The 26913-nt window shown below is 37.6% G+C and overlaps 1 protein-coding gene across 1 annotated transcript in view; it reads left to right on the top strand.

The window, feature by feature from the left end:
- Nucleotides 1-4124: 4124 nt before the first annotated feature.
- The window catches only part of PALMD (palmdelphin), a 47787-nt gene continuing 24998 nt past the window's right edge, over nucleotides 4125-26913 (top strand). Inside the window, exons 1-3 of the mRNA XM_033196302.1 lie at nucleotides 4125-4704; nucleotides 20193-20273; nucleotides 25416-25540. Of these exons, the coding sequence (XP_033052193.1) occupies nucleotides 4660-4704; nucleotides 20193-20273; nucleotides 25416-25540 (251 nt within the window). The 5' untranslated portion in view covers nucleotides 4125-4659. The remainder of the gene's footprint in view (nucleotides 4705-20192; nucleotides 20274-25415; nucleotides 25541-26913) is intronic.

Below are 26913 nucleotides of genomic sequence, written 5' to 3'. Positions count from 1 at the left end.
CAGGACGACTCCCTTATGGACCTCTAACACATTGTTTCACCCTCTCTCATGCTTAGAAATGCCTTCTCTGCTTCTAAAGTCTACTTTCTCCCTGCAACAGCTTTCCTGCAACGCACATGGATCTCAATTTTTCAATTCATGTTGCACTCACTCCTAATCCCACACACTACCATCATTCACTATGATATACTACCCCGGGCTCAAATCATGCATTAGTTAGCACTTTGTTTCATCAGAATACAATAACGGTTGCTTTACTATTCTTTTTTCTTCTAATTGTTTTGAGCATGTGTCTTATCTCTCCAGCCAGACAGTAAATTCATTGTAAGAAGGAGCACTGTCTCATAATCTTTTATATCCCTACCTCCTCATATAATGTCAACTAATTGACTCTTAACTTTTAACTCTTGCCATCCTCATTTACACTGGTTAGAAAACAACAAAAATATTTAGTAAAAGTAGTTCAATAAGATAATTGACAGCAGATAGCACTCTATTATATATTTATTTTACAAAGGCTGAATTTGTTTGTGAATATATAGTTAATATTTAATGGAAGCTAGTTCACTAACATATGCTGCTTTTTGAACTATAATTCTGGATATTTTCTGATCCTTCCGTAGTTACAATAAATTTTATAAATCCACCTGAGACTTCTTTCCTAAACTCCAAATTCATATATCCAGTTGCCTACTCAACATCTCCATGTAGAGAACCAATTGACTTTTCCAAAACTTAGAGTATCTATCCTCTCCCTCAAAAAAAAAAAAAAAAAAAATCCTAGTTCATCAACTTCACTATCTCAATTAATGGCAACTTCTTTTTTTTTTTTTTTTTTTTTGAGAGGGAGTCTCGCTCTGCGGCTCAGGCTGGAGTGCAGTGGCGCAGTCTCAGCTCACTGCAAGCTCCGCCTCCCAGGTTCACGCCATTCGGCACCCACCACCACGCTCGGCTAATTTTTTATATTTTTAGTAGATATAAAAAATATATTTTTTTATATTTTTAGTAGGGTTTCACCGTGTTAGCCAGGATGGTCTCGATTTCCTGACTTCGTGATCTGCCCACCTCGGCCTCCCAAAGTGCTGCGATTACAGGCATGAGCCACTGTGCCCAGCCAATTGATGACAACTTCTATTCACTCAGGCAAAGAGTGATTATGAATCCTTTCTTTCTCTTAAACCCCCATATCCAGTCCACCAACAGAATCAAAGATATCCATGGTACAATCAATTCTACCAGTCTCATTGTTACCACCTTGATACAAGCCACCATCATCTCTCATCTGGATTACTGCAATAACATCCTATCTAGTCTTCCTACTTTCACCCTTGCAAAACATTCCTCTGCTCAAAGCACTTCAATGTCTTCTCATCCCACACAGAGTAAAAGCTAAAGTCCTTACAATGGCCTACTAGACCCTGCATGAATTGGGACCTGTTACATTTCCAACCAAATTTCCTGTTAACTCTCTCTTAGTCCCAGCTCTCTAACCACACTAGCCTTGTTCCTAAAACATGGCAGGTATGGCCCACCACAGGACATTTGCACAGGCCCTTCCTGATATGCTCTTCCCATAAGTATCCTCATCACTAACTCCCACCTCTTCTTCAAGACCTTGCTTAAATGTTGCCTTCTTACTGAGGCTACCTTAATGACCCAATTCTAAATTGCAACGTTCCCTGCCTTAGCCATCTTTATTCTCCTCCCTGCTCTATTTTCTTTCCATAGATTTATCACTGTGGCTGATGAAAATGTGCCTCTCAGACATTGAACTACAGGAGCATAATTGACCCAAGAGTCCCATTTTGGGTCAATAAAAAAAAAAAAAAAATCAAACCTTTACTCTGAAATCCATTCCTATGGTTGCTTCAAGGCTGTGCTTCCCAGGGGCTACTCCCAGACAGTGACTGAGCATGGCAAGAATGCTAAAATTCCTGAGAGACACTGGACCACTCTGGTTGCTGACAACTGATGGGTCTCATCATGTGTTTATTCATTCGTTTAGTCGACAATACTAATAATTGTTAATTTTTTAAGCATTTGTTATTCATTCTGCATATATTTATTGAGAACCTCTGATGTGTCAGGCACTGTGTTAGGGGTTTGGGATACATGGATGAACAAACTTTCTCCTCTCCTGGAACTTACATTCTGGTAGACAATAAAAGATTAAGTAAATAAAATATAGTAGATGTGGGAGTTATGATGTTATTCTGGATCCTATGAGAAACAAATGCCAAGATGGGTTAAATGTACAGAATTTTATGAGGAGAAATGACTGTATGAGAGAACATGGGAGGATAGGCAGAAAAGGCTGGAGCTGGACATGTCTAAGAGGCAGGTGAAAGAGAGAGGGAGGGAAAGTTGAGTGGAAACAGCCTAATCTGTAGTGCAGACCAAGGGAGATTGTCAAGGCCATCAGAGCTCTGGCTCCAGGATTCCACTCAGGTCCCCCAGATTTTCCCAGCTCCAGCCTTTTCTGCCTACCACCCACATGAAGATGCCAATCAGTTGTTGCAACTCTGCTCCCTCCTAAATTCCCTGATCCTCTTTTTTTAAATCTTGTCCTCCCCTACACTAGCAAAATCTTGGGTTTTCCTTTAGCAGAAATGAGATTTGAGAGGTAAATTGTTTTTAGGAAAAGATCCAAACTAATAATTGGATGACTGCCCATTTGTTCTGGGCACCAAATATGCAATTCTGACTGAGATATTTATCATTACTGCTTTCTTGTCTTTAATTTCAGCCAGGATCTACAAATAAACAAAATCAAAAGTTTTGAAGGTTTGACTTTTTTTTTTTAACGCATAAATATGTATCCAACAGTAATCAAACTTGGCCTACATCCGAACAATCCTCCTATTCTCTGGTCTCCCTAAGTGTCCCTTCGAAGGATGTATGAGCAAACACAAACTACTCTCAAGTATAATTTCAGTCGTTTAAAACATGGGTTTCACCTTATAGTGACTGACTTGGGATGAGGGCTCTGTGGTTGGGGAACTCCAGCCGATAATGTGGGGAAACCTCAGTAGGGCCAATAAGTTTCTCCAGAGGACGTTCCCACACCATTCTGCCTTAGGCTGTGACACCCAGCTGTAGTGTTCTAGGAGCTAGACAGAGGAGGAGGCTGGGGGCCCAACCCCTTCTCATAAAGACTGACTTAACCTTCAGCCTGTGCCTCTCCTTGCCCTGTGTCCTTGGGCAGTCCTTGATGAATGCCACTTATAAAGTCAGGCAGCTGGAGTTCCAATCCTGGCTTTGCTACTTACTAGCTATATGGAAATTACCTCTCTGAGCCTGTTCCCTCATTTTTAAAGTGGGGATTATAGCACTTATCCCTCAGCACTTTGCAAGAATGCATTTGCCTATAGAGAGAATGCAACAGATATTAGCTATTATTATTACTAATATCAAAACTACAAAGGAAATATGTTCATTGTTTGGGTTGTCCTTTTCACCTCTTCAACTGAATGTCGATATGAAAGTGCTTAATAGCATTCAAACACATAATAATAAGGTAGTTGGTAATTAGGATTTACTTCAGCAAAATTTAATTAAAGAACCTGTAGGGAAAAGAAAACAGACAGAGCCAATTGTACAGCTTCCCAGCCTCTGCTTTGACCTAAGAGTCCCACTGGGCTTGCCTGCCTTTTTCTAAAGAGGGGAATATCCACACAGTGCAGGGCTCCAGGCAGTTACAGAATGTCTCATCACATTTTCAAAGGCTCACTCCTTTCTCTTGCGTAACTGGTGAGGTCAAAATGGGCACCTTCCTGAAAGCCAAGAGTGTCATTTCTGAACAACGTCCAAGAAAGAACTGCATTCCACAGAAATCCAAGTCAAGCAATAACAAAAGGTGGCACTTGGTGTTTAAGCCACACTAAATACCTTGGTGGGCCAACTTCTTAATATAGTCACATTAACACCTTTGAGTTCTCCATGACCTAAAGATTCCAAAGTTTGCAACAAATTGCTGAGCAGGTGGGTCGGGGGTGGGGTGTAGAAGGGGGAGAACAAACCAATGTAAATTTACCACTACATGAAGTTTAAAGTAGCTATAGATTGTTGTATTATTATCAAAGCCAATCAGTGGAAGAAAGGCAAACAAGTGACTTGGCACTTCTGCCTCAGTCAAGGTAAGGCTCTCTCTCTAGAGCTAGAGAGCAGGTAAACGAGCTTTGTACAAACACACACAGACCCACACATCCGGGGATGACTGTGTGTTGCTAGAGCAGAGGCTGATTAAACACTCAGTGTGTTGCCTGTCTGTGCCACTCCTGGAAAATAATGAATTGGGTAAGGAACAGTTAATAAGAAAATGTGCCTTGCTAACTGTGCACATTACAACAAAGAGCTGGCAGCGCCTGAAGGAAAAGGGCTTGTGCTGCTGCCGTTCAAACTTGTCAGTCAACTCATGCCAGCAGCCTCAGCGTCTGCCTCCCCAGCACACCCTCATTACATGTGTCTGTCTGGCCTGATCTGTGCATCTGCTCGGAGACGCTCCTGACAAGTCGGGAATTTCTCCATTTCTCCACTGGTGCAAAGAGCGGATTTCTCCCTGCTTCTCTTCTGTCACTCCCACTCCTCTCCCCCAGGAGGCTCCTTGATTTATGGTAGCTTTGGACTTGCTTCCCCGTCTGACTCTCCTTGACTTCTAGAATGGAAGAAGCTGAGCTGGTGAAGGGAAGACTCCAGGCCATCACAGTAAGTCTGCATACAGTTATAACTCATGAAGGTGGTTGCTTAGAGGAAGGCAGACCGTGGCCGGCTGCCCCTGTCGCTGAGCCCTTGTAAGTGGAAAAACAGAACTGTCAGCCTTCATGGATGCGTCTCTGTTTCTCTCTTAACCCTTATGACCCTCTGTAACTCTGGGGCTTCAGAACCTGAGTGCAGGGCAAAATGTTCTTGACTTTCAAAAAGGCTGTGCCTGCATTTTAAACAACAATCAAAAGCTGTTAAGGCAGTCTGACTATCTTTCACACTCTGTGTACCTTAGAAATGCAGTTTTTCCTTAAACGTTCATTTGACTGGTCTTAGATCAAAAAACAGATCCCCAACTTGGAAACTTTTTTAAGCTATGAATGCATCAAAAAGTTAGAATTTTTTTAAAAGAGAGAAAAAGAAATGTTTAAAATGACCTGAAACTTTGTATTTGTAGTGTGATAGTATGTTCCAGAAAACCTAAGATAATTAAAATGAATGTTAGTATATGTAATTTAAGAATTAAACAAGAGAAAAGTGGGTAAAAGCACATATCAGATTAATTCTAAGATATCAGTTTCCAGCAGAGTCACAAACTGAATAAGATCCTGATAAAGGAATGCAGTGCATGCAGTTGATTTGGAAAATATTTTGTTAATACCGAGAAGGAAAATCGTACATTTTTTATGTTTGTTCCGGGAAAAAGTCAAAGCAAGAAATAAATTACTTTTCTTAAATGATCCAGCTTTCCTTTTAATTTTATAAAACCCTGTGTTTGGCAGTAACTTGAAAATCTGTGTCACAATCATTTATCATTAGCTACAACTTTTGATGTAATTGTTTTAAGAAATAAAAGATCTTTGTAAAGCAATATCCCAATTTCTCAGCATTTTCTGCCACTGACATTAGGTATAGGAAAAAAATTAGTACTTTTTAAAAACTGATGCTAGATCAGGGATTTTTTGTTGTTGTTCTTAAAATTTTCATTGTATAGCTAATTATACTAATCCTAATTTAGATTTTTTACTAAATTGATACAATGTCTTAGTTTCACCCAGAAACATTCAGTAAATTTAAATATCTTTTTAGCCAGTAGTAAGACACCAGAAGTCTATTGATAAGGTTGGTACTTATCCATAAAACAATGCTTTGCTAAATGTCTAGCTTCTAATTATTACATTTTCCTCTCTTCAGAAAACCTTGGTCGGGATTGTTCTTTTGTTTTGTTCTTTTTTGTTGTTAAACTGAGACACCATCTCAGCTGTCCTGCTTTAAGGGACAGGAACTTGGCTCTGCTCTGTTGTTTTTGGCATGGGCCTTTTACATTACAGCTGTTGTCTAAAGGTTACTTTATTAGACTGCGTGAGTTGTGTGGTCACAAGCTCCACTATTTCTAATGCTTATATCTCCTAATTAGCTAATTGAAATAGACAAGTAGACCCTTGTTCTGAATTTTCCTCTTTCAGTTGGGGCACACCCTTTCTCGAGCCCTTTTTCCCTCCAGTGCACCTTATAACTCTTACCAAAACCACACATTTCCAAAGATATAGCTGTATACAGTTATTTCTAAGGCTAGGAATCTTAGTCACTGAAGGTTCCAATTGCAAATAGAGACAGAAAATCATCATAATGCCTTAAAAGCCATCAAGAGAGTAAGTAGGTTCCTGAATATACAGATATATGCTTTTTTGATGATTAAAAAAATATTTGGATTATTCCATCAGCCTAAATATATCCCATTAGAAAGGATTAAACAAATCTCCAAAGTAAGATCACAAAGTAATTCTAGCTTGGAAGTAATCTACTTGTATAAAGGTTGTAGGGAAAAAACTGGAAAAAGTTTATGGGAACAAATTTCTCATAAACCAGCCTACACCTCACCAGGCTAAATCCAGTCACATTTGTCACCACCTAGAGGAAAAGCGGAGCAGTGGTGTGTCCATGGAAACAACACATCCACTCTCCTCCCTCTTGGACGTCCTGGGACATGCCAGCTTTCCTCGCCCTCACCCTTGCCTTGCCCAGGAAGCCACCTCAGCTAGTCTCTTCCCCTCTAGGAAAATAAAATCACAGAGTATGCAGAGAGTTTGCAAGAATTATTTCATTTTTGGAAGTACTTAAGCCTCAGAATCTCCAATCTAGACTAAAACTCAGTGAGAATCTTTTCATTTTAGCTTTTTCCTCCTATTTACCTACACTGGAAATGATTTTTTATATTCTTCAAGAATGAAATCAGAACAATGCACCCAGACATACCAACACATAGACCTCACTTTGGAAGAAAAAAAAAAAAAACTTTTACACTATAGGATTTATTTGATTTTTACATTAAAATTTGTTTCTCCAACGACTGGCTATAAAATAAAATAATCTTCACAGTTGTATTTATTCTATCTGGTTTCAAGTGCCTAAAAAGTCATTATTTTCACTGCAAAGAACTGAAAAAATAAATTGAAAAGAGAATTGAAAAAATATACCTAGAATTTGACAGAAACAAGATCCAAGTGCCTGTCTTTTTCTTTTTCTAAAAAAAAAAAAAAAAGATTAAACACATTAAGTAGTTGAAATGAGATACTTAGGTTCTCAAATTGAAAACTAAATAACTATCGTGAAGCCATTCATTACTCATATCAGATCAGTAAATTGAATTTTTGATTAGTCAGATGTCTTCTCAAAGATTTAAAGAGAATAAGAGCAAAATTATGATAGTATGCAGAAACAATTGTTCAAGGGTAGGTACTTCAGTTTGGGTGTACCAAACATAGATTTTATTTTACACAATTACTTTCATGTTCTTCCTTATTACTTTATCCATGCACCAACTCTTCCCTTACCAAATTAATGGTCAAAGTACCCCTTTAGAAGTTCAGTTTTCAACTATAATTTAAAAATAGGGCTGCTTAAAGTTAATTAAATATTATGTTGATCTTTAAAATGTCTCTTGAGGCCCTTTTCAAGTCAGTACCCATTTTAAAAAATAGCTGATCTTTCTACAAAAGGAGAGCTAACTGGAACTCAATAGCATTTTGAGATAGACTAGTAATTTGAAATTCACCTTTAACAATACTGGAACCGAGGATACCAATGACTCCAGCATTCTCGAGAAGCATGAGATGAAGGACTGAATGTACCACTGACAGAGTTATCCCTGCAGAGTTCCTGTCTGAAAGTGAACGGGGGCCACACTGAAGAACAATGAAAAGGCCCAGGGAGTCTCTCCTCAGAAACACAAAGATTCCCTTAGAATGAGTAACATTCCCTATACTCTTGACATCTCCTCCACAGCTAATACATTTTCTTACCCCCATGCCTACAGTGACATTGGAAAATACCATTACAAATATGAATATGCTCAAACTGGAAAACTAGATCTTAGACTGTCTTGTGATCAGAGACTCAGTTCTATTTGAAGGATGAACTCAGAGGAAGTTTAAGAACCAGAATCCACTTTCAGAGAACAGACTCCACTGAGGAAAAGAGAGTAAGAAGAAAGCTGACATTTTATTCTCATCCAGGCTTACCTTTAATTGTAAGGAGTGTGTGTTATCAACACAGTCTCTCATGCCTCTATTCAATTAATGGTTATTAGGCACCTACTATGCGCCACGCCTTGTGCATTTGAATGAAAAGAGGTGAAATAAGGGGAATCTGGAGTGTGAGGAGTGGGGATGGGAGTGCGTTGTAAGTTTAAATACAGTGGTCAGGATGGGTTTCACAAAGAGGGTGACTTTTGAGCCTAGATGTGAAGGGGTGAGTTCTGTCAAAAGTTAGACAATAAAAATAATCACAAGTACAAGCACCTGCTTAGGACTGCCTCCATTTGGAAAGGAGCCATATAAAGTCCTGACACTGGACTTTAAGCAGCAGAGCCAGATTTTGCTGGCCAAAGCTGCTCATGATGAAAAAAAAAAAAAAAAAAAAATTCTCACATTTCCCCGGATCCACTCCCTATTGCTTTCCACTCCCAAATACCCAAATAAGTTTTTCTTGATTTGTAAATATAGGAATTTAAGAGGCATGGAGTTCTTTACATAAAACAGAAATCTCCACAGTACAGAGACCAATATTAAAACAATAACATGAACACAGATGGGTTCTAGTTATTTCTTTAGCACATGTTCCCTGTTACAAGTGTCTCCGAGCACTCTACCTCATCTTGTTCCCTTTTTGTCAATATCTGGGATCATCTAACAGTCAATAAGACAGTGGCCCAAAGCAAGACCTGCTGTGTGATTTGTGGGGCCAAAAACACAATGGAATGTGGTGGCCCTTGTTCAAAAGGTATTCAAAATTTCAAGGTGGTGACAACAGAGCTTTGATCTAAGTGCTTGGCCCTTCTGAGCATGATGCCCTGGGTGACTTCACAGGTCACAAACCCAAGAAGTCAGCCCTGCTTCTGTATTCCGGACTGGCCATATATATATTTTCCTTATTCGCTCTATCTGAACCAAGGAGAGAGTAAAAACAAGTGTAAACTAGCCTGGGTCTTTAACAAAGGCATACCTTAACATGTGTTTGGATCATTGTATTATTTAGAGTTCTAAGGAATTCTTAAAGTACCAGTGGCCAAAGAATGTATAATGCCCCATTGTTAACCAACATATCTCATGATTAAGACATAGTTAGAGGAACAACTTCTAATTTGTCATGAGCTTCCAAAGAAATTCACATGAAGATGGTACATGAAGTTGTAGCAATCTTCTAAATAAAAAAGTCACATGCTGCAATAGTCAACAATGTAACCTCTGCACAATTTTCCACAGTGCTGTACCAAGATTACATGTTTCTTCCAGAGAGGGAAAGGTTTCTTCAAACAAATGTGGTATGCCACACTTCTTTGCCAAACATAATAGCCCACCCATAAAGGAGACCATGTGATGAGGTATAATAATTTTGATAGCTCATTAAGGAAACTGCTTTTTGATAACTGGGGAAGGTTTTTCCACTGTGCAACAGAATGATAATGCTACTTTGCTAAATCCTCTACTGACAAAGATCCCCATGAACTTTCTGAACATTACTGGATGTTTGAAAGGAAAAGCTGCTTCTTTAGAAAACTATGATTAAAACAAATTAGAGAATAAGCATCTAAGACTAACCAGAGTATAAACAAATGCAACACAGTTCAATGCTAAAACTGCAATAGGACTTCCACTTTTTAATCTACAGTCTCACACTACCTACCCTCTCTTAAAATGAAATAAGAATATTTTAATTTATTTAAATGATAGTAATGTCATTTTGGGAAGAGACTCCATGAACATTTACTGCTTAAGAAGTTCCCTTACCCAGAACCCCGTGGCATGCACATTTTCCTAAAACATCATCAAAGCAGTCTGAGTGAGATCTGTAATTATAGTTTTTACATAAAATCCCAGGGACTGAGAGGATTCAGTCAAGTCACTTAAGACACACAGCTAGGTTATCCTCAGAAGTTCTGAATGGAACTTAAAACTAGATTCTTCTGTCCTAAGCATCAAGTTTTCAACCTATTAAATGTATCAGTGATTGACACAGGATGATGTAACTTAGCAAAGTGGGCTACAACAGCTATTATTAATCAAATATGCTAACAACTGTGGAATAAAATGGACATCTCCTAAGAAAAAGAATTGTGAGATTTCTAACAATAATAACAGTGCCTATTCTTACATAGCATTTAGGCTATGAAAAATAAAATTTTCACATCCATTTTATCTCATTTGTCTAATTAGTCCTATGAGTATTTTCAAAAGCATATGTTATCATTCCCATTTTATAGTAGAAAGCCAAGGCCAAGAAAAGCTAAGGAATTAGTCAAATATTGGAACTTGAATCCATTCCTCTGCTTATCGGATTCTCTCACCATTATGATAAATTTTTATAAACATCAAAATCACACCCCTGACCCCTGTTCAGGACTTCCTCAGATTTCTGGCTGGGCACGGTGGCTCATGTCTATAATCCCAGCACTTTAGGAGGTTGAGGCAGGCAGATCACTTAAGGCCAGGAGTTCAAAACCAGCCTGGCCAACACGCTGAAATCCAGTCTCTACTAAAAATACAAAAATTAGCTGGGCATGGTGGTCCAAGCCTGTAATCCCAGCTACTTGGGAGGCTGAGGCACGAGAATCACTTGAACCTGGGAGGCAGAGGCTGCAGTGAGCCATGATTGCATCACTGCACTCCAGCCTCGGTAACAGAGTGAGACTCCATCAGGAAAGGAAAGGAAAGAAAAAGAAAGGAGAAGAGAGGAGAGGAGAGGGGAGGGGAGGGGAGGGGAGGGAAAAAGACAGAAAAGAGAAAAAGAAAGGAAAGAAAAAAGAGAAGAAAAAAAGGAAAAGAACTTCCTCATATTTCTGTTGTTCACACTTGTGAATACAGTTTGAAGTGGAGCCAAGAGAAGAAACTATGGAGGTTCTGCTTTGCTTAACCACATTTTCTAACCTGAAACAGTTCTCCACCTCTGCAGTTTCCTCCCACTGTCCCGAGTTTGCAAGGAATATAAGTGGGCAAGAAGAGATTGTGGTGTCATTTCAGAAGCATTTGTTATTGGTTTAAGAGGGTTGGAACAGAATCAAAGTGATTTTTCAGAGCACCTAATAGTTCAGGTCCTTTTTGCCTCTGCCTTCCTCCCCATCCCACTTCTTTACGTAGCCTCTTCCCTCCAGCCAGGAATTCTCAAGACAAAGACATCCTTGCATCTTTCACAGTTCCCTCAACAAAGAGCTCAACACTAGCTGGAGCACCAAAACAAAACAAAACAAAAAAACCTTCCTGAGTGGGTGAATGAATGAATGAACAAATACAATCAAGCTGAGAAAGGGTGAAAGCTAATGATTGTCTGGCCTGCTGACAGATTTTTTTTCACTGAAGACCTGGCCAAGTTTACCATCACCCCTTGATTATTCAGGGGTTTGTTTTGTGTTTGCTGTTTATCCTGGTTTGGTTTGGTTTTGTCGCTATTTGTTAGAACAAACAAGATAGGGTAGACAAAGGAATAAACAAGTAAAACACACACTGGATTCTGTTTAGAGGTCTGTTAGAATGTGTTGTAAGGTTGGGAAAGAAGACTATAATTATTTGATAAATGGGGTTTAGAAATTTATGCTTTTTAATTCACCCCATAAATAGTAGTGATAACCATGCCCAATTCCCATGGCTAACTTAAGAAGTAGGATATTTCAAAGCTAGATGCAGACATAATTATTGGAACAGAAGAAAATGTAGAAACTTCTTTATCCACGTTCTCACTCTGTTAACACCATGCTCAAGCTCACCCAGCTTCTTCTTGAGCACTTCAATATCAGGTGGATCAACACCCCCAAAAACACCCTTTTCCATTTGAGAACAACTCTCTGGGTTAAGAGTTCTGACATAATGTACCAGAATCTAGTTGCCTTTAACTTCCACCCAATTATCATGACTCCTGCCACTGAAGCTATACAGCTTTGTTTTCTGGATTTCAGTCATTCTTCACAGACTCATTCCAGACAGTCTCCAAAATGTCAGTGTAACTGTTAGAAGTTGGTGCTAAGAGTTGATCAGAACTCTGATGAGTATAGAGCCCCTCACTGCTATAATGTCCCTTATTTGGGGGACTGTATTTCTATTGATATATTTGGAAAGCAATAAGGAAGAAAGAAAATAATAAAAATAAAAAGATAAAAAAGCATCACCCCTGGAATTGTAGAAAATCAGGTTTGACACAAGTTCCACCACTTGATCAATTACGTGACTTGAGAAAGTTAATGAACTCTCTAGTTTTCATCTTCAGTGTCTCTAAGGTTAAGAATAAGAATTGACTTGAAAGTTCAGTAAAGAAGCCAGATACACAATGAATATATAAAAGCAGTAGTTTTCTGAAAAACAAAAATTAATCAGAAAATATGTGAAAATTTTCCATCCTTAATAGCTACAACATTTTACAATGTTAAAATTTAAAAATAATACTAGTAAGGAAGTACGCCAGATTTATATGAATAGATGTTTGCATTTTTATACCTACTAAGGAAATGTGCAGTATTTAACAAAACTTTACCGAGCGACATACTATATGTGACCAGAGACACACACTATTCCTGAAAGTGCAGTTTTAAAGCAGAAAAGTTATCATATACTCCCAAATTTATTTTAAGTTTAATACAGTTTCAATCAATATCTCTAAGGAGGTATTCTCATCTATTGCTGGTGTGGCCAATTTATATTACTAAACATGTAAAAATAATCCCAATTTTATATGAACTGTAATAAATTATGCAGATATAAATCTTATATAACATTATCAATCTCTGATTATCTCTGGATACTGACCATTAAGAGTAACTTTTTAAATTTCATCAAGGCGTGTAGAATTTTGCTTGTTTGGTTGGTTGGTTGGTTGATTTCTCTGATTTGGTGGGGAATGTGGACAAACAAGGAATTAGTTGGGTTTTCAATTTTGTTTCTATTGGAATTTAACAATGATTCCAAAGTCCAACTAGAAAAATAAACTATGGCTATTAATCAATACATTTTTCATAAGAGCAATAAAGGAAAACTTGAATATATCTAACTGGTAAATGATCTAAACTATGCAGTATTGGTACCAGAATCAATAGTTAGAAAACTATACAGATAACCTACAACCAGACCCTAATGTACAGTTTTAAAAATTAGTAAGTAATAAAAGTTTCACCCTAAGTCTATAGGAAAGAATTATTTGATAAAACTTCAGATACATAGTTAAAAATTTAGCAAAATTACTCAGCATCTATGATGAATCAAATAAATTCAGCTGAATCACAGTCATTTTTTAAAAGAAAATATGGATAATTATTGAGTCTTAGATGATAATATTAAAAACATAAAAAACTTAATGTTAGTTATTACTAAAACCATCTTAAACCTTTGTCATTTGCAGATCTTGAAATAATTTAGCAATAAAAAATAGTGTGAGTTTTAAATGCTTTGTTTTTAGTCATCAACTGCTACCACCTAGACCTATTCCTTGTCTAAATACCACATTCCTTGTCTAGACGCAGTTCACTCTACAACTTTGCTAGGGATTAATCCATAATTTCACCAGTCTTTAAATATTCATCATTCAACTCTTTGCCTCTTCAAAAAATTGGGTCATTTGCCACTTTCAGTCTTCTGGTATCTTTTCACTTCATCCAAGATTCCAAGGAGGTTACTTAACAATATTTTTCTGTCATGTCTATAAATTTTTCTACCCGCTGAAATGAAACCCATCAGAGACTGAAGACTAGAGCAGCTCTGTCTTTAATGCTGTATTTCCTCTTCGGCTTTGATTTCCCTTTAGACATTTTTGTTCTACCCTTTTGAGGATCAAGATTATTCTCCCTAATCAAAAATATGAAAGTAAAGTAGAAACGGAATAGTGTTTTACCTCTGTCGTTTTAATATTATGCTACGTATCTCAGCAGTCATCTTGTTGCCTTTATCTTTTTCTTCTTAGCATAACACACATGCGCACACACACATGTGCGCACACACACACATGCACTTTTTGTGCCCTCAGTGTTTTCATGTGTCACATCTTCACATCACCCTGAATTTTTACCTTATTTACACTATTATAAATGTCACCGTCTTATCTTTATTCTTGGTTGTGTGAACTTATTGGGAAACTCCCAGTGATAGTAAATGATTTGGTTTTATTTTTTTAAATAGTAGCTCTTTTCTTCTTACCCGACATCATTTTTAATTGTGTATCCATGCTTCCATTTGTAAATTGCCCATGCCTTATGATCTGTGTTCCCTCTTGAAATTTTTGCTCCATTTTCAATAATTTTTTTAAGAATGTTTCTCAAGAATCGTTAAAACATACTTTTACTGAAATCTGGTAAACTTCTAATTATGCCCTGGATTCTTTCCTAAGAATATTGTCAGCACATCTCTTTTTTTCCAAGTTACCACTACTTGTACACCACCAACTCTGCACTGTTGGTAGTAATTACATTCAAATAAGCGGTTTCTACTAGTGTTCTTTTCAGACCCTAGGCAATGAAAATATCAGCAAAGCTAATCATGAAGTTGTAAGATTATCAGCTTCCAGCAAAATGAACCTGAAAACATTCAACTATTTTAATTCTTCAGTCATTGCTCTAACTTGCCTCTTCCAATTGTTTCAGATGGTTTAGAAAAACTACCTATACCCTCTTTCTAGTCAAGTAGTATGATGGCTTCTATTTTTCTTTACTTTTATCCTTGCCTAAATGCCCACAACCATGCTTTTCTTTTGTACAGGTAGTGAAAAGTAAAAAGAGCCCAGGACTGAGAATTAAGATCTTCTTACAAGTCTTGGCACTGCTACTAAATACCTTTCTAAGCAAGCCACTTAACCTCTTAAGGTTTCAAACTCTTACATGCAAAATGAAGCATTTGGACCACAGGATTAGTAGATCTCTCACAACTTGCAATATCATGACTCAGTGGTGTGCTCCCCACAATCTGTTTATTTGAAATAACACGTGTTTGTTCATTGCTCCTTTCAGTTATGCAGCCAAATTCACCAAGTCCTATTATAAATAATATCAGACTGACCCAAAATAAACTTCCATGTGGGTTCCCCTTCTCCTATACCCATTAAATGTAGGTGCTTCATGGAGGCTCTCTTTAGCCTCCTTTTCTTTTTATAAAAAAATGTTTCCCATTGCTCTCATCTATCCCTTTCAAAACTCCCACATCTTTATCTCTAGCTCTGATTCTTCATCTCTCTCCATCCAACATTCCAACTGCCTAGCAGATAATTCTACCTATTTGGCCCAAGGACACCTCAAACTTGATGAATCCATCATCTTTTTTCCCAAAATCTTCCTTCTCCTATTTCTATGTGTCATTCTGCTCTCCCATCAGTTTCCTAAGCATAAGAGCCTTGCATTCCATTTGACACTTTCCTTTTGCTCAATGAGATGTCATCAGTTGCCAAGTCCTGACAATTCTAACTCCTTGTTAACTCTGACATCCATAACCTCTGCTCCTTCTCATTCAAGCTCTCATGGCCTTATGTATGAGTTGTGCAGTGACCTGATTCTCCTCTTTGTGTTCTCTCCCTTCCATAGCTACTACACAATGAGGCCATATTCAACTTCTTAAAACATGCTTTTAACTCTATCATTCTTCTTCCCCTGAAAACTTTTTATTGCTCCTTATCTCATATGTAAATAAATTTTAAACCCTTTGTCATGCCATTCAGTATTCGCTACTGAGAATCTATCCTCATCTGGTTGTCCTTAATTGCCTGCTACTCCCTATATGGTAACTTAGATTCCAGACTTGTTGTTTTAAATAATGTCCCAGTGTGCTGGTTCCAGGCCTTTGCTCACATCAAGCCCTTGACTTTAATGCCCTTTCTCCCTACTCCCCAGCCCCACTGTAACTACCCAAAATATTCCACTCAGAAGCTACTCCAAAGTTTCTCTTAATGACATCAGCTAGGAACAACCTCTCCCTGTCTCCCCTCAACCTTCATCGTACCTTACTAGTGCCTTAGTGATAACATGTATTACTACTGAAGTTATTATATGTTGGCTGGCGCAGTGGCTCGCGCCTGTAATCCCAACACTTTGGGAGGCCAAGACGAGCGGATCACTTGAGGCCAGGATTTCAAGACCAGCCTGGTCAACATGGCAAAACTCCATTATCTCTACTAAAAATACAAAAATGACCCGGGCGTGGTTGGGCATGCCTGTAATCTCATCTACTCGGGAGGCTCAGGCACGAGAATCACTTGAAACCAGGAGGCAGAGGTTGCAGTGAGTTAAGATTGTGCCACTACACTCCAGCACTCCAGCCTAGATGATGGTGCAAGACTCTGTCTCAAAAAAAAAAAAAAGTAAAGAAAGAAAGAAAAACTATTACATGTAATAACTTTATTTCTTAGACTATAGTTACTTGCACAAATTACTTTCTTTAGCCAAGGTGGGAGGATCACTTGAACTCAGGAGTTTGAAACCAACCTGGGCAACACAGAAAGGCCTTGTGTCTCTTAAAAATAAAAATAAAAAATATAGCCAGGTGTGGTGATGTGCACCCATAGTCCCAGCTACTTGAGAGGCTGAGGCAGGAGGATGATTTGAGCCTGGAAAATTGAAACTTCAGTGAGCTACGATTATGCCACTGCACTCCAGCCTCTGTGACAGAGCAAGATGCTGTCTAAAAAAAAAAACAAAAAAAAAGAATGTAAACTCACATCTACCAAATAATTTTTAAACACTGCACAACTCCTAATGTCATCTTGAATATAGCATTTGCACATAAGTAGCTAAGTGTTGAATAAATCAATAATCAAACAAGAAGGCAATTCTGCCTTCTTGACAGGATTAGGCATATTAGAATTTAGCACATTGTTAATCAATAATATAACTAAAATGCTTACACTCTTAAGCATTGTGCTTACTTTTTATCAAATATGTGATTGTGTTAATATCATTGGATCATATTAATAGATGGTCACAATAACTTTATGGTTGTACAAGGTGAATAAATTAATTTTCAAAATAATTAAGAGATAATCTTTTACAGATTGAAATTTGTGAGTGTCAGTTGCTAAAATAGGCTGTCAGATGGCTAAAAATCTAGGTAAATGCCCATTGAACAAAAAGTCAAGGTAGTTGAACATTGAGAAATAAGCAACAATATGTTATTCATAATGGTTACATTAATAACCAGTAATGTCTGATGTGCCAGGTTGCAACAGCTATCTATAGAAGTGCTCCAGGTGCTGGGGAAATTTGGGGAAGCAGATGGCATTTCACATTTATTTGCTCCATGAAAATTTGGGAAGAAATTAGCTGACTATGCTAACTTTTGGTACACTAGCAATCGAGCTAGATAAACATCTTAAGGTTGACTTATAGTTTATTCTGCTATACTGAAACCAAGTTATTGTCATACTATTTTTCATTAATGCTAACAGGGTCCAGTGAAATTTGGCAAAGAAACAATAACTCTCTGCTGATGAATATCTTATGAGGAAAAAGTACAACTATCTTAAAATAGGATCATGCCTATAAACATTATGAAATTTCCTTCCTACATACCTAGACTGATATAAGAGAGGCATCATATTACCTCTGAGTGACAAAACATTAGTATTCCTTAGCAACACTTGTATAAGCCTGGTGTTGCCAAAATACTCCAGATGCCATGCCTCTACCCATAGATTCAATTACCTGATTACTAACCCCAAGATGAATCTAGCACAAATGGCGAACTAGCCCAAACTGGCAATGAGCAGGGGTGGGGAGGCATTGCTGAGTTCAGCAATCCTGTCCATGACACAAAACATGCTCTTCTCTATGGGCTTTTCATGGAGAGCTAGTTGCAGCACCAGCCTCTAGGGAGCTAAAAATGTGCTCCCTGCTAATGAGAGGTCACACTCAGTGCTTGTTGTCTCAGTGCTGCCTCCTGGCCACAGTACTTCATAAGGGAGAAGAAAAAGGCAGAATTTGTGACCAGCTTGATTAACTTTCCACTCCAGGGAATGGCACAGTGAATTGGCTAGGAGTGTGGAGACCAACTTCAGACTGCCTGGGTTCAGATCCTGGCTCTGACAATTGTCAGATGAAACTTGGATGAGTTAATTTCCCCTAAATTTCCATTTCCTCTTTGTAAATGGAAATTATCATAGTATCTCTTTGTTATGATGAGTATGAAGTAAAATGGTGCCTGAAAAATAATTTCCAAAATGTTTGGCACAATGAATTTAAAATATAATTAATATTTGCTCAATAACAACCTCTAGAGATAGTGAAGAACTGACTCCCAGAGGCTTTCAGAGTTTTTATTACTAATGGCCAGATTTCATCCAAAGAAAGAAGTAGTTCTCAAGATGCATGCCTGTTGCCTATTTTTTTTCCAAAAGAAATACTTATGAAATTTTAAAAGTAAGCTGATATAGCCCGAGTCACATAGTGAGACCCTGTCTCAATAAAACATCAAAAAATTAGCCAGGCGTGGTAGTGCGCGCTGTAGTCCCAGCTACTCAGGAGGCTAAGATAGGAGGATTGTTTGAGCCCAGCACATCAAGGCTACAGTGAGCCATGATTATCACTGCACTCCAGCCTGGGCAACAGAATAAGGCCTTATCTCAATAATAATAATAAGCTGATGAAATTGTATATTCTCCTGACATGCAAAGAGAAACACAGCATACAGTTGGAGAGCAAAATATTGCTTTTCTTCAACAAATGTACCTGAAATTATACATCAAAAAAGAGTTTTTATCTTCAAAATAGTCACATCGGGGAAGCCATGCACTTATATATCAATAATGCACTTATATCAATAATGCTGCCAAATATTTTTGGATCTCCTTCTTCTAAATTACCTTTATAGCTTACTTCTTTTGGATGTCTTCATTAGCAACAAAATTTTATCCTTTGGGAGTTTTTAATTGTGAAAGCAGATTTAAAAGCAACACATATTAATAAGATGGAGAGAATGTCACCTCTGATCAAAAATGAGGAAATAAAGGCCTTTTTGCCTGACTAGTCAAATGTCTCAAACAATTCCAGAGAATCTCTAAAACATTTCAAGCTAATGAAAGCACTGTCAGATTTAATGTGTTGCTTTCTGTGTGATTAACAAGTTATATATTTATTTAATGTTATTAAATACCTCTAGAGCACTGTGACGAGCACTGTTCTAGAAACTTTTACATATATCAGCTCATTTAATGCTCACATCTTATGAAGTAGGTACTCTCAGTATCCTCATTTTACAGATGAGGTCATTGAGGCACACAGAAGCTAAGGATTTTGTCCCAAGACACAGAGATAGTAAGTGGAGGAGGCAAACGTCAAACCCAGGCTATCTACTTAGTATATTTGCTATATTTTCTTAAAAGTACAACCTTTTTGTATTAGTAGTTATGCTTTCTGGGTTGTCTGAAGTAATGTAATTTAAACTTGGTGAAAGATACAATATATCTTCATGAGTTTTGTTTTAGCTGAGCTAAAAAGCCTTTTTAGTGTTAAGAAGCACTATCTAAACTATTTTCCTCTATCTTCCCATAGCAGCCTATACAAGGAGGAAACAGTCCCACTTTCCAACTTCCTAGTGTTTCTAATGATCCATAGGTTGACCAGTTTTGCCACATAAGTTCTTTCACCCAGAAGCTTCTTAAACCTTGGGCCAGGATCAGTCTCTCTTCTCACGATGTTTCCTCACATCTATTTCAAAACTGTCTCCTTACAATTCACTTTTTCTATTACATCACTCAGTAGGTCAATCTTGCTAGACTAATGGGGAAGAAAGAAAAGGGGAGTGAAGAAGGATGTTTAAGCCCTCTTTGAAAAAGTACCTTTTCAGATGCTTTCCCATCAGGAAAATGCTTCAAATGTCTCACTTTGCTCTCCTTTGCTTTGAAATAGGAGTTTCCAAAGCAGTTTCGCACCAATGCCAAAAAAAATCACTAACGAGCCATTCAGATAGTGCCAACAACCTCAAGGAAACATAATTAAGCAAATTTTAAAAATAAAATATACTGGAACTTTTTTATTTCAGGATAAAAGAAAAATACAGGAAGAAATCTCACAGAAGCGCCTGAAAATAGAGGAAGACAAACTAAAGCACCAGCATTTGAAGGTAATTTATGGCTTTAATTTCATTTCAATGATTTTGTATTCAAAAAGTCTATTGGTACTCAAATTTCAATAGTAAAAAAGCTTCAGGAAAGAAAAAAATTTCAAGATAGTTTGACTAACATTGTAATAACCACAGGGGAGGCCAACAAGCTAGTAATATTTGCATATGAGAGTACTACCTTCTAGCAAACATGTGCAAAGTTGAAAACATGGTTTTATTACTTTTATCCTTTATTACTGAGTTTCCCAATTTTCTTGAGCAACCTTGAGAATTCAGCCTTGAGAATTTGGCCCTGCTCACAGTCTTGCTTAACATCCCTAGGGAGTGGATCCAGCTAGGAAGTGCCTTTTGAAATCAATGAAAGGCCAGTCATTCCCCTGGGGGTGCAGAACAGTGTCTGGCCTCGTCAAGGATGCTTGTATTTAAAAGCTCAGTGCAATGAGTCCAATGTTGCTTGAGTATGCTTCGGGTTTTTGTTTTGTTTTGACAGACCATGAGATCATAACCAGAAATAACTCTCCATGTTTAAAATCAGATTTTACATCTTTCACTGGGTGTGGTCATTTTGTAATTAAAGCACATTGAGTTTCAACATTTTATTACTTAGCTTAGTGACAGGATGCAAGCAAATGACAAACAGCAGCTCCTTGTGAAAAGGCCCAGGCAGGAAACTACTTATCTGGCAGGGCTGCTATCAATAGATTTAATGAATCCCCTTAATGATACAAGGCTGCACACTCATGGGGTCTACAAAGTTCAGTTAAACTTGCCGAATGCAACTGACTTCATTTTTCTAATGGAACAAGTACCTGCCTCTGAAAAGAAACATAATTTAAGATTCCAATTAGCCTCATTCTCTGGATTCTGTTTGCTTCTTTGCTTCTAAACAATTTGACATTTCCGATGTTTGATGGATAATTTCAAAGCATATCTAGTCTGCTGCCCTTCCAATATGTCACATTGAATTTACATGAGTAGTATACATTGTCAAGAAATGTAGTGTGCACTCCTAGAAAATCAATGAAATTTAAAAAAAAAAAAAATGTGCCACGTTGTTCCAGTGCAATTCAAATGAAGTCAACAATCAAATCCAGAAAGTTTTTTAGATAGGTAATTTCTAACTCCAAAACCAGAGATCATTTGCTCTCCTTTCCTCTCTCTGTCTCACACACACATGCACAATTTACACACACACACACAATTACACACACAACACACACAATCCAGATCTCCCAATGAACTACTTCCTGCTTCTGAGTAAAATGATAGCTCTCTAGCTATCCTTGAGAATGGGCAATTGCTGTCCTTGCAGAATGGGAAACCACAAAACAGTGGAGCTCACAGTAGACGAGAAGATTTAAATATCCCCTTAGCTCATTCTAGAAAGTAAGTTTCACATGAAAAGCCTGACTCACTGAAAGGTCCATTTCTGAAGTAGCACCTCATTTCAGCATTTGCCAAAAACAGTCTGGAAAGTAGTACATGATCTTGCTTATTGGTTTGCTCTCCAGAACACAGGGGACCTCTCCTGATCCAATCCAATCAAAACATTTATCATGTTTTGGACCACCATATACAGTTGTGCAGACTGTGTACTGCACAAAGGTACCTGAAATGATGGTGCTAAAATCCTGTCCATATTTCTTTGCCAATCATGCACTCTGGTTCAGAGATGCTTATACCTGGAGCAAAAGATTTCAATTTTCTCTGCACAAAAGTGCTATCCACTTTCCCAAGCTGTTCACTGGCCAAAACGGGTGTGTGTGGCATGGAGCAGGGCTGGGAGTTGGGGGAAATGACACATTGTCCTAATTTGTGAAATTCAAGATTAAATAAGCAAGATAAATGACAGTTGTTTTAATTAAAACTACAGGATAAGTATTCTTTCATCTGGAGTGGTCAAGAAGGCACTATTCAAGGTATGGGATTCAAGCTGAGTCTTAACTGATAAGTAGAATTTATATGGATGTATATAGGACCTTTAGTCAATAAATATTTATTAAGTACATATTATGTACAGGGTACTAAGCTAGACAATAAGAATATAAAATAAGTGAAATTTGGCCTGTGTCCTTAAAATGGTAACTGATACATAAACTCACAATGACAGTTATTCTGTGATAAACACTTTATGGGAGGCATAAACTGCACAGGGCACAGAGAAGACAGAGTGGCTACTTCAGTAGAGCACATTCTTCCAAGGTTTGCAGAAAATAGTTGGCTATACCAAACAGCAAGGAGGCATCCTTCCAAAATGGGGTTCAAAATGTGCGAAAGTATTTTTAAAAACAATTCTACCGTGTGTTCACCAAGTTAAGAAAGCTCTATTGGCCTCTATAGCCTGTCTCTTACTTTCTTCATCTTCATTTGTCCTGGTTTTCATGACTATCCTCTCCACTTTCCTGATTGCAAACTAGTTCATTATACTTCAGTGACACACATTACACAACGTAAGCATAAACATTTACAAAGTGTTCCTCCTATATCAGAATACACACTTTTCCAAACAGTTGTAGTAACTCACTCTGATAACTCTGATATTCTTTAGCTCCTGAACCTGATGATCATTCTCATAATGTGCTAGCAAGGGAATTTCTGGGACATTTTTAACATCTTAATATTCAAACCATTCCGAGATTTTCTTCCTGTATGGATCTTCTTGCCTAGTAATATGATCACAGTCTCACGTTACCAGGAAACACAAAATACAGTCAATCTGAAAAATTTTTGATTTCCGTGAGTCCACTCAATTCAATCTATGAGAAATCAATTTATTCCTACTCTACTGTAACTTCTGGGTAGATATGGAAGTGCTTCAGGAAAACCTTTTCCTATAAAAACTGCAGAAAGATCTATCACCTGCATGTCACATATTTTCATTTAGTTCATATGGCTTTCAATTCTGAATTTCATTGTAGATTTTATTATACTCATTAGCCTCATATACTAAAGCACAAGTATAAACTGTGACATAAAAGCAAAATAACTGTTTTGATTACTATAGTATGTATGTGATTGCATCATATATCATTTTGATTGCATATCCAAATTGAATATTTTATATTTAAGTTCAAAGAGTTCTCCACCAGGCATAAATGAAAACTTATGAAGTCTGAACAAAGTTTGATAAGACCAAAATTAAAATTATTTCTAACCAGACTAAGAACCAAGAATACAGCCCCAAGTTAACCTAATCACATCACAAGAATGATTCGCTACCCTCTATTATTCAGCCTCATAAGACCACCCCATCTGAGTGTTTGTTATAGAGCTATGTATGCCATTGACTGGAACTTTTCTTATAGGTGGTTTGTAAGGAGTAAAACTTACCTCTATAGGTGTTATTGTCTTCTTTCCTAAGCATTAGCTAAAATTCCATTAAATAAAAATAAATTAGAATCAAGGTAAATTATTAAAATGCTGCTATATTCAGAGTTTCTTAGCATCTTTGACCCCAGGAGCTGAATCTTGACCAATGTTAATCTTATTTACTGGGTCTGCAGGAAAACATTTTTGCAAACAGCTAACCAGCTATAATCAATGGTTAAGATAACATTGGAGTAAAGAATCTCTGGTCACAGAGTGGAGTAATACAAATTACTCTTATGGTATATATCATCCACATGCAATTGCTTAAGACTCTGAAAAGGCCAACACAAATGTGAAAATCGGGGGTGAAGTTGTTATTTACTTAATCTAGTGGTTTTCAAACCAGGTTCTGTGTATGCATAAGCTTTCAGGCCCCCTCACTGCTTCAATTAGAGAGGTCCAGAATTCATCTGTTTTCCAAACTATAGTTCCATATAACATTTATTTGTTATAATGTTGTATTGGCTTTTTTTAAAAGAGAAAAAGATTTAAAAGTCATTGCCTTAGTAAAAAATAACCATCCTTTGGTAATTATGTATCACAACTAAACTTAATTTTAAATGTTTTTTTAATTCAGAGATACTTGTATCTCAGTGGTATTTATTCTAGCATCCTTAAACACACACACACACACACACACACACACACACACACAAAGTTATTCTTATTTACTCTCATTTAAATTTCAATATAAGAGAAAGAAGTCCCAGAAAATAAAGTTTCCATTCTCTCCTCACGGATTTTAAATATAGTGAATCCCCAATGAATAATTAACAATGAATAACTGAACAAATAATTTATAGGGCAGATTAGATACATAATAAGAGCCCTTTCATTCCAGGAGAAAAAGAGAAACTTGAGCTCCTTGAAAATAACATGACCATATATATCTAACGCTTCCTAATTGAGATGTAGGCTACATGCTAATTAAAGCCCATCCAACATTTAGAGGTCTTTTTCATTTGTTTTAGGTCTTCTTACGTCTTTAAACTCCAGGTCCAGGAGTTTAATTTCCTCATGCAAATTCAAGAGCAGTTTTTGTTTGTTCCATCTGGTGAAATATAATTTTTTGTGTGTTGTTAAAGTTGACGAAAACTCACCAACGTTTAGACAGATCAGTAAATTTTGCACTTAAGAATGTCTATAACCAGGGAGATTCTGAGAAGAAAGAAGGGGAGCTAAGTAGGCCAAACAATAAACAGCTACCACACAGCCTAACACTGAATATGTTTAAGGTACAACAGTAACCTTCTGTTTTGCCCACCATTCCGATTAATCCCACTAAAGATTTTTTTAAAGCAGTCATTGCATGCTCTCACCGGGGGGAGGTATCAAAATGGCTTCAAGAAGCTTTTGACTTTGTTAAGGACACAAGATATATACCCATCAATAACAGGTAACACTGAAGACATCATATTACGAGGTCTCATTATGACTGTGATAAACATATGTATGGCATGGTTCTGAAGACAGAAAGTGAGGGTCAGGATGGGGCTGCCAGGAGTATGGGGGCCAGGGATCTTCATGCCGAAGGAGGGACCCAACCTAAACCTTGAAGTATAAATGGGATTTAGATGCATAAACACCGGCTTTGAATAGAGTCAAGAAGGTTACAATGATAGAAAATACCAGATTTATTCAGGCAAGTCACTGAGAGAAAATAATTCCTCTTTAACGCGTCACCTATTGAAATTCATAAGATTTGAAAGCGGTAAGAGATTTTGGAAATTATTGACCAATATAAGAATATATCTTTATGTTTTCTGACATTAGAAAAAGGCCTTGAGGGAGAAATGGCTTCTAGATGGAATCAGCAGCGGAAAAGAACAGGAAGAGATGAAGAAGCAAAATCAACAAGACCAGCACCAGATCCAGGTTCTAGAACAAAGTATCCTCAGGTATGGCCCTCACTGAGATACTCCACAGCTACCTTTATTTTGACTTTGTCCCATGTTGTACATAGACATGCCATTCTCACTTTCAGGGGCACAATAAAATCTTCCATTTGAATTTCTTTTTTTTTTTTTTTAAAGGCAGGCTTTCACACTGTCACCCAGGCTGGAGTGCAGTGGCACTATCTTGGCTCACTGCAACCTCCACTCCTGGGACTCAAGCGATTCTCCAGCCTCAGCCACCTGAGTAGCTAGGACTACAGGCACCCGCCACCAATTCTCAGCTAATTTTTGTATTTTTGTAGAGAAGGGGTTTCACCATGTTGCCCAGACTGGTCTAGAACTCCTGAGCTCAAAGTGATGCATCCACCTCGGCCTCCCAATGTACTTGGATTACAGGTGTGAGCCACCACGGTCAGCCTTTAGAAATTCCATATGAATTTCTAAAAAGACTAAGGAAACGCACCAGAAGGCCACAATAGAAATGTTACTATAAATATCACCTGAGTATAGCAACACTAGATTTATTTTTAAATGCATATTGATGACTTACTCATACCTCTCTGAGCCTATTTCCTGCAGAATGGTAGTGACAATGCCTACCTTTTAAAAAATATGTGTGCTAAACTACCAGCACCTACCTGGTGCATGGTAGGTACGCAAACAACAGTCCTTCTTCACAGCCCCAGTCCCTACTCTCACCTTAGGACAGGTGACAAGCCTACAGGTGTGTTTACCCTGTCCTTCCATCATAGTTCTCTCAGGCCCTCCCCAGTCACAACCATTATATTTTGGAAAGAAGGTTCTATAGGAATACTCTGTTCACAGTTGCCCTCTTCTGATTCTTTGATGATTTGCTCACAGGTGTTCACCTCATTTCTCAACATCCTTTCCTGCTTAATTTGTGAGATCAGTACAGTCAGGCAAGTGCTGGTGTAAGAAGTAATGTTCTAAAATTATCTTGGCTTGAAATAAGGTGATGGACATGAAAAAACCAGAAAGCTTAAATGTAAGATGGGATTATTAGTATTATCACATGCAAAAAAAAACACAAAAGAAACAGACACAGGAAAGGCCAGAATCATTTTCTAACCCACACAGGGAAAACATTTAAAAGATGGAGTTTCTTGTGTTATAATCATGACAACAAATTAAAGTCTACCCATCTTTGAATATAGACAACTTTCAAAACCTCATTTGCTTTAATGTATTGCCTTTAGTGAGGACTATAGAAAAGATCTGAAACATAGAAAAGTATTTGGTGGCTGTGCTACAACCACATTTTGTCCATACTCACTGCACTATACAAACAGATCTCATTAGGCTTAAACCTGACAATGTGAAAAAAGGCTTCCTCTCTTCAAATGATTTGCATTTTA

This window comes from Trachypithecus francoisi, unplaced genomic scaffold (assembly GCF_009764315.1).
Source record: "Trachypithecus francoisi isolate TF-2019V2 unplaced genomic scaffold, Tfra_2.0 Lachesis_group5, whole genome shotgun sequence".
Taxonomy (NCBI): domain Eukaryota; kingdom Metazoa; phylum Chordata; class Mammalia; order Primates; family Cercopithecidae; genus Trachypithecus; species Trachypithecus francoisi.
Note: the sequence above shows the minus strand (reverse complement) of the source record. Positions and strands in the feature narration are given on the sequence as shown.